General features: G+C 52.1%; 1 protein-coding gene across 1 annotated transcript; it reads left to right on the top strand.

Moving 5' to 3' along the window:
• The first annotated feature begins 3,600 nt into the window (after window positions 1-3,600).
• LOC104338679 (reprimo-like protein) lies at window positions 3,601-5,220 on the top strand. The gene has a single exon (XM_009944741.2). The coding sequence runs from the start codon at window positions 4,061-4,063 to the stop codon at window positions 4,394-4,396; it is 336 nt and encodes a 111-aa protein (XP_009943043.1). The 5' UTR covers window positions 3,601-4,060; the 3' UTR covers window positions 4,397-5,220.
• The last annotated feature ends 3,354 nt before the right edge of the window (window positions 5,221-8,574 follow it).

The following is an 8,574-nucleotide window of genomic DNA, read 5'->3' as shown; positions in this document are numbered from 1 at the left end:
TCTGCTGAAACAGAGCTGGGAGCTGGGAGACCCAGCCAATAACTGGACCTGCTGAAACCAGCAGTTTGGGTATAAACCTGGACATCGCAAAGGCAGGGAAGTTCAGCTTTGAGTCACATAATTTGGACCTGATTTTCTTCTCACTTGTATAGTTTTTCCCCTCTGTGTCCTCAGAAATTGCTTCTATACTGAGCAAGTACAGGGAGTCGGATCTGCACAGGAATTGCCCCTGCTGAAATGCCTGAGCTGCTTGCTGGTGCCTCCCAAAGGGGTTCAACAAACCTCTTGCTCCCCTGCGATACCAAAGTCCTGCTCAGAGATGGGGAAACTGAGGCACTAAAAATATGGGCTGGGGGGCAAAACGGAGAGAAGGGCTCCTTCCCTGGAGCTGTGGGCTGCTCCCTCCTGGCAGGTGACAGGACTTGGGGACAGAAATGACACAGAGCGATCCAACGCACAGAAACACCAGGCAGTGGAAAAATGAACTCGTGTGAGTGCCGAGAGCGTCAGCCACAGCCTGGCAGTGCCGGAAGCTTTGGGGCAATGTGTAAGGTGCTGTACGAGACCCACGGCCCCCACCCTGGGGATAACCGCATCTGCCCCAGAGCCAGGCGGCTCCCAGTGAGAGGTGATGGTGTCTGCGAGGGTGAGATGGAGATGGGGAGTCTGCCTCAGGAGCTGGGGACTTTTCTTGGCTTTAAAAGAAGTTTTGATGCCTCTTTGCTTCCCCACTCGGCCCCGCCGTGCCCGCGGGGTGCTGCTGCCCTCCCACGGCTGCGTGGACTCTGCTCAGCGAGGGAGCATTTTCCTTCTGGGACCCAACTCCCTCCCCAAGAGTTGTTAAGGAGGATTTGGTAAAGGGGACTAAGAGAAGCCCACCGACCCTCATGCAGTGTCGAAAAGGGCTGCACCTTGGCTGCCACATCAATACAAACCACAAACCTGCTTCCTGCGGATCGCTAGGTCTCGTCCTGCTCCGGATCCTGAAGCCATTTCTCTCTGCAGACTCCATTAGCCAGTTTTAAGGCATCTAAATTCCTGTTTCTCCTGCACGGGACCTCCTCTCTCTGCCTGGAAATGCCACCTATGTGGCCATTCCCTGTTGTGCAGGGTTTTCTGGCCATGTGGCAGCCTGTCCCTGTACCACCCTGTAAGCACGTCTGATGCTTCATGGAAGGGACGACGAATTTGTCTAAGTTTGTATAGAGAGAAATGTGGGAGCCCTGCTTGGCTCTGCAAGCCCCACAGATCCGACACACTATCGATCTCGCAGGCCTGCTTTTCTGGGGGATTCACCCTGCCAAGCTGCTGGGTGCTCAAACTAGCAAGGGGTGCAGGCTCCAAAGGGACACACAGTCCTGCGTGTCCTGAAACCCCGTGCCCAGCATAAACTGGGATACTGCAGCCCTTGCTGGAAGCATGGTGCAAAAACTTTGAAGAAGAAGGAAAAAGTCACAAATTACGTATTTGACCTGCCTGCATCCACCTGAGCTCTCGTTCTCCCTGAGGACAACGATGCTATGAATTTAATTCAGCACATTCGGACTGAATTTCCCCGCCAACTGCGAGAAGGTTCTGCTTGTCCTGAAAACATCCCTGTGATGTTAAGTCCGGGCACCGTGTAATAGATAATCAGACAACTGACCGTATCGCTCTCTACAACTACCTGAAAGGAGGTTGTAGCGAGTTGGGGGTTGGTCTCTTCTCCTAGGTAACAGGCAATAGGACAAGGGGAAATGGCCTCAGGGGAGGTTTAGATCAGATATTAGGAAAAATTTCTTCACTGAAGGAGTTGTAAAGCATTGGAACAGGCAGCCCAGGGAAGTGGTGGAGTCACCATCCCTGGAGGTATTTAAAAGACGCATAGTTGTGATGCTTAGGGACGTGGGTTAGTGGTGGAGTTGACAGTGCTAGGTTAACGGTTGGACTTGGTGATCTTGAAGGTTTCCTCCAACCTAAACAATTCTATGGTTCTGTGATTCTATAGTGGGATGCTCTGGGTATTGAAGTCGCTGCTCGGATGAAGGCGAGGAGCAGGCTGGGGTGTTTGAGAGCTGAGCGGGCCCAGGGCCCCGGCTGCCCCATCACTGCAGGCTGGGACCCAGGAGCGATGGGTGTCGCAGCCCCAATCCGTGCTCGGGCGTGCGGAGAGAGCAGAGCCTGGAGCTGGAGCCACCAGAGGGAGCAGAAACTCCTTCAGCCTGGAGCCAGCTGGAGCTCCTGGTGAGGAGCTCCCACCCGTGCTGGGGCACCGGCCACACACTGGTTTCCCGTGGGGATTTTTCCTGACCCTCAGGTTAAACACGAGCAGATGCTCTTCTTTGAGCAGGGCTTTCTGCCTCCCTCTGTCAAGCGCTTCTGCTGCAACCTGCCCTCGCAGACCGGGCAGCCCTTCAGAGAGAGAAACGCCATGTGCAAAACAAGGAGGAAAAAAAGCAACAAGTAAAACCCAAACCAACAGCTTTTGAGCCCCTAAATATCACAGCAGCAGAACAAGGACACAGGTCCCAGCCGCCGAAAAGGAAAATCAATTGACATTCCCTCTACCAAGCTGTGCTCCGTCCTCAGCCAGACAGCCTCACGCTCCTGCCTTTAGCTGCAATTTATCAATCCTCATTTAGGTTTATTAAAATCGCCTTTGGGGTCTGGGCAAAGAAAGCAAGCCAAGATGCATGCAGAAAAACCAGGACAAGGTCCCCACATCGTGGCTCGAGAGTGATCTGTTCTGTGTGATCCAGACACATTTCCAGGCAAACACCAACGGGCAAAGCTGGGAAAGCTGGGACACGGCAGGTCCGTGGGCACAGCCCTGGGACGGGCAGGGACGGAACTAGCCATACACGGCTGGACACCCCGACTCGTGCTCTCATTTTGGGTGCTTACACAGCCACGGAGAGGGGCGCGGTGATGAAACGTCCCCTGGGATTCCCTCGGTGGGGCTTGAGGGGCCCAAGGGAGAGGGTCTGCGGCGCTCCAGCCCTGGGCGCAGCAGTGATGCTGCTGTAGGACCCAGAGCTGGGGTCTCGGGCAGAGATCAGGGTGCAGCATCACAGTGCTCCTCTTCAAAGGGGCTTAAGGAGCAGGAGGGGGAGAAAAGGGAGACAAAGGTGTCCGGAGATGAATCCCCCAGCCCGAGCAAGACAAGGATGCAGAGAGGGGGATGGATCCAGCTCGAATCTGGAAGCACAGAACGGGCGTCACTGAGCAGAGCTGGGGGTGGACCGGGCTGGATGGGGCCAGCACTGCTCTGAGAAGGAGTGGGTGGCACAGAGCAGCAGCGGGGATCGGCGAGAGCAGCCTGACCTGAGGCTCACGGGAGCCTGCGTGGGGGGCACAGGGTCTGGCCAGCGGTCCCAGATGAACACGGACCCTGTGGGCTGGTGTCAGGAGCGGGTGCAGGGGCTGGGAGGAAGGGTGGGCTAGGTGCTGCTCCGCAGGGCCTCAGGGGTCAGCCCCCACCCGGGGGTGGCACAGGGCTGGGCGCGGGCACCAGTGGCAGGGCAAGGGGGGGGTGCACACGCGTGGGGAAGGGGTGGGCAGCCTGGGTGAGCGTGGAGGGGGAGGAAGGCGGTCCTGGGGGGAGGCTGGAAGGGGGTGGAGTTGCTGTTTTTTCTTTGAACACAGTGAAGACTTTAGCTTGGAACTTGCGTTTGTGGAGCTCCCAGCCGGCAGGAATCAGCTCGGCTGCGGGAGAGCCCCCGGGGAAGGGGCTGCGCCTGGGGGCAGTGGCGAGGGCAGGAGGCATGGGGCCATCCTCGGCTGCCTTCCTCTCCCCCGCGCCCCCTTCGCCTTTTTTCTCTCTCTCTTATTGCTCGTTTGGGGGCTTGTGCTAACGCTGCCTGTGCCAGGAGGGACCCGGCAGCGAGCCATCCCTCGGCTGCACAAATTGGCTTCCCACCTGCTCGCAGCCTCGAGGAAGTTTCCCCTCCATCCGAGGTGTTGTGAGAAGAAGAAAGGCAGGAGGTGGCTCGGAGCCCGGAGCCCTGGCCTGTGAGGGGTGGGCAGGGGGACAGCAAGCTTTCCTCTTGCCTTCCCGGAGATTTGGGATCACGTGCACGCCATGAATGGATCATTTTTCAACCAGACTCTGCTAGAGCAGGGAGCTTACCCCAACAGGACCCAGGGACTGGGGATGCTCATGGCCTGCTGCAATGGGACCGGCTCGGTGCTGGCGACCGACGGCGGCTCCTCGGTCCTGGCACCCGACGAGAGGAGCCTTTACATCACGCGAGTGGTGCAGATCGCTGTCCTCTGTGTCCTCTCCTTGACTGTGATGTTCGGCATCTTCTTTTTGGGCTGCAATTTGCTCATCAAGTCGGAGAGCATGATTAACTTTCTGGTGAAGGACCGAAGACCTTCCAAGGATGTGGGAGCTGCAATCATGGGACTTTACTGAAGCCACCGGGCTTTTGTAGGCAAGTGAACTGTCTGGACCTGGTGCTGAGATGCACATTCCCATGTGTTTGGGGCAGCTGGGGGGGAGTGGAAAGGGGGTGAGGTGTCTTTTAATATGTCTATGTCTATGGAAAGCAAATCTGCGCTTCCCAGTCATCAAACTCTGTCGTGGTGAACGGGGAAATCTCCCCAGAGTTGTATGAAGCACAATAAATGACCAGCATCGTGTTGCATGCAGAAATGGCTTAAGTTTTGCATGAAACTTGCAGAAACAGTGATAATGTGCAGATCTGGACTTTTCTGCTGTTACCTTGGATACCGCTACCTGGGATTTGGGGCTAAAAAAAAAAAAAAGGCAAAAAAAAAAGTGAATAACTCATTACAAAAAGAAAACAACAAACCAAACTAAGGTAAAGCAAATGCATGGCACAGACCACATCTTTGACCATGGGGCAGGGGAAGGGAAGTGCCATGTGGGTCGTACAACGAAGTCTGCATGCTACAAAATGTATCAGTCTGTTTGTATTTTGGACCTCAAGTGTGCATCTTCTCGTAGAGTTTTGTAACGGGGAAAGCATGTTCTTCCTTGTTTTTCTGAGCTATCCTGTTAAGTAAACTGGTACTTTCTTCTTTCACACTATGCTGAAGGAAGAAAAGAACCCAGATAAATACAAAAAAACCACTCCAACCCCAAAACAAAAGCATGCTTGTTTTTGTACACAGCAGCCTTTTTTTCAAGTGCTATATTGTTACAGTCCTTGAGGTTTTTGTAGTTTTTTGAAAACTGGTGAACAGTCAGGAAAAAAAGAAGCTGTTTCAAAAGAATTTGGTGTTGTCTTCATTTTCTTTCTCTGTGTGTGTGGAGTTGAGGTATTTCAATCCTAGTTCCAGATATGATCATCTCACCTTCCAACTGAACTCTAATTAGAGATATTTATCTAAAGCAGAAACTACCATACATTTTTCACAGGCAAGTATCAGTTACCACTAGCAAATAAATTCGTCAGAAACTATGTATTTCAGGCTTGTGTTAAATACCTGCACAGTACTGAAGCAGAGATTGATAAAGATGCACTGAGTGCCTCTTGCAAAGCAAGATTTCAGCCTCCACGTTAAAATCTCCAGCTCCTCTGATCCTGATGAGCTGTCAAAATTAAATTATGTGAGAGGAGGAGGACTCCTGACCTTTGTTCTGTGATGGAATTATAGCTCTGTCTGTGGGTGTGAGATGGAAATAATTTGAGTTTTGTTGCGCCAACAATATTCCTGCTGGCTCCACTTCTGTAGTGGGAAAGTAATCCGAGATACTGGAGGAGCTGATGATCTGCTCTACTTGGGTGTAAATCCAGAAGAGCAGCTCTCTGCCTTTCCCAAAAGGAGGAATAAGGTTAGTGTATATTTCGTAATTAATATTTGCTGAGCACCTACTTCAAGGTTCCCATAGGGTATCAGTGGACTAAACCTGATGCAGAACAGAGCTAGTGCAGCATGGTCACTTGTTGCTCCCACTAATCTGTTGTCTGTAACGCCTTAAGAGCACAAAGACAACGTGGCAGCAGGACCAGAATTTGGGATTCGAAGCTCAGAAATGTCCCGTTGGTGTCAGTGGAACAGCTGACCAAGGCAGGGCTCTGGTTTTTATGAGCAGCTTGTAGGTCTGCATACCCGAGCAGCCTTTCAGCATGGAGGGCTTGCTGCCCTGCCAGCAGATGTAAAAGTCGCTTCACGCAGCAGTGTGGAAGGGGATTTTGGTCCCTGCTGCTGAAGGGGGTGTTATGGCCATTGATCTCTTTGCATATGTGTGCAAACATCTTGCACTGTGGGAGCACAGCCTGGTCATGACATCCAGGTGAGATGCAAATAACCCCGATGCACATGATGACCCAGCTCTGCAACCCTTAGGAGTGTACTTGCATGCATAACTGAAACGTGTAGCTGCATCTTCAGGTCGCTGTGCTGTGAGAGGACAGCCCAGATGTACTGACTAAACTCCCATCCAGCTTCTGCTTTAAGCTGGCATTTGGTCTCTCTTGCCAATCCATCCCCCAGCTGTGGCCCCAGCACAAGGAAGAATTTAGAGATGATATGGAAGACACCTTACAGTGTTGGCAATGCAAGCAATGCACCGGACAAGTTGCTAATCCAAAGAAAACAGCAAAATTACCTTATTGTTGACCTGCAGCAATGCCCTGAGTGAAGAAGATCGTCAGATTATCTCAGCTGTCCCTACCTGCCTTGCTCTGGCAGGGGCCGTGAGAGCTGGTGTGTGTGTTGAGGGGTCCTGCTGCCCAGTGGGGAAACATGCCTCTGCAATCCCACATAGCCACCAACTCACCAAGCATGCTTAGAAGCCACATCAAGAGTGGGGTGTGGGGGTCTTCGTCCCTTTTGTGCTGTGGAGTCTTCCAGAGGAAAGGAGAAAAGTCAGCTACAGGAGGGTCATGTATACATGAGCTGGAGGAGCAATATAATCCCCCAGAAAGCTGAGCTGGGTACCTGCTGTGACAGATGGAGCTGCTCAGGAGTCAGATAGGAGAAGGAAGACTTTCTGCATGTCTCCTTGGGGCAAGAACCCAACTTTACATTGGCTTATTCATCCTCTTATAGTGCTGTGTCTCTTTGCTGATCATAAGGGCTATGTCTATGCTACCAGGTTGTGTGGACCAACAGAAGAGGGTCTGCAAAGTGGTGGGCACCATCCACTTTGCCATACTACATGGCATGTGTCCCCATGGGGTTACTGGGCTTCTGTCTTGCTTGCAGTGGGTTGAAGTGGGTTTAAGACACTTGCACACAAGTCCCCATCTGGTTAGATTCCCAATAAAAGGCTGATTATCCCACTGAGAGGAGGAATTATTTGGGGAAAAGAAGATTTCTGGAGGATTGATGCCAGCACTAAGATGGCAGGTGGAGACCACAAGGAAGGCAACAAAGGGCTGGCATGGTAAGGATGAGAGATCTGGTCTAAAAGAGCCTCTTGAGGTGAAGTCATGGTTGCTGTTTTAACTGCCCCCATTCCTTCCCCATCCTGTTCGCACAGAGCAGATGCCAGTGCAGGTCATGCCTGGTGGAAGGGAGGGTGCTGAGGGCACCGTGATGCTCTCCAGATCTCAGGGGAAGTGCTGCCTTCTCAGTCCCTGAAAACCCAGCTGTCCTGCCCCAGAGGCATGAGTCCTGCAGCCAGAGGATGAGGTGGTTACTCCAGGGCTTGCGTAAGGAAAGCAGACTATAATGGCTCTTTCTGCTGCCTTTCCCCACAAATAGCAGTGTTTTTCATCTCACGCCTACTCATTTAGCTTAAGCTTGCAAGTGGGTACTGGCTCCCAAGAAAGTTTAAGCATGTTTTTTTTGAACGAGGCTGGTTTAATGTTATTTCATTTTTTTTGAATTGTTGCTTGTAGCACATTAGCTTCTAGAACGTCACTGGGGTGCCAGGAGCTGTACAAGTATGACTGAGACACACTTCTGGCTATAAAGTACAGCAAAGAGACAGGAAGACAAGGGACACACTTAGGTGGAACATCACATCAGTGGTAGAGTGATGACCAGGCATTGAGTCTCACTTAAAATCATCTCCTAGCAATGGAATAGAAGATACCAATGCAATCCTGTGGGACTGGCCACGCTGGTCTGAGCCACTGGTCCATCTAGTCTGCATTGCTTCTCTGAAAACAATCGTGATTTTGGGCAGTACATGGTCAGTCAAGTTATCCTGCTAATGGGGAACAATTTCTTGAGCCCCACCAAGAGCAACCTGCACTGGACCTTCACAATCCCCCTTCAGGAGCAGCTCCCTGTCTCTGTGCTGGCCCCCACTTGCTGCAATTCTGTTCCAGATGGAATTTCTTATTTCTGAACAGGCAGCAGGGAAACAGCAGAGAAAGGCAAGTGTGACAGCATTTCCCCCTGTGGAGCAGCCTGCCTGCAAAGAGAAATCCTCTACCTCTGTAATCATGGATTTTACAATTGGAGAAATAAAGAAGTGGCTTGACACACCTGAGAAAACCCAGCAACCCTGGTCATACAGTCCCACCTACAGTGGGGAAAAACTCAAACCAAGTCCCATATGATACCCATCTCCTTCTCCCTGCCCTGCCAGCCTTGGCTGAGGGCAATGAAAGAGTTAAACAAGATGAGACAGACAAACAGATTAGGGGGGAGGGAGGATCCCAACCTGAG

This window comes from Opisthocomus hoazin, chromosome 26, assembly GCF_030867145.1.
Source record: "Opisthocomus hoazin isolate bOpiHoa1 chromosome 26, bOpiHoa1.hap1, whole genome shotgun sequence".
NCBI classification, from domain to species: Eukaryota; Metazoa; Chordata; class Aves; order Opisthocomiformes; family Opisthocomidae; genus Opisthocomus; species Opisthocomus hoazin.
The sequence above is the reverse complement of the archived record's forward strand: the minus strand, read 5'-3'. Positions and strand labels throughout refer to the sequence as shown.

Coding starts and splice junctions, on each gene's coding strand:
- LOC104338679 (XM_009944741.2), top strand. CDS start 4,061: ATGAATGGATCATTTTTCAACCAGACTCTGCTAGAGCAGGGAGCTTAC.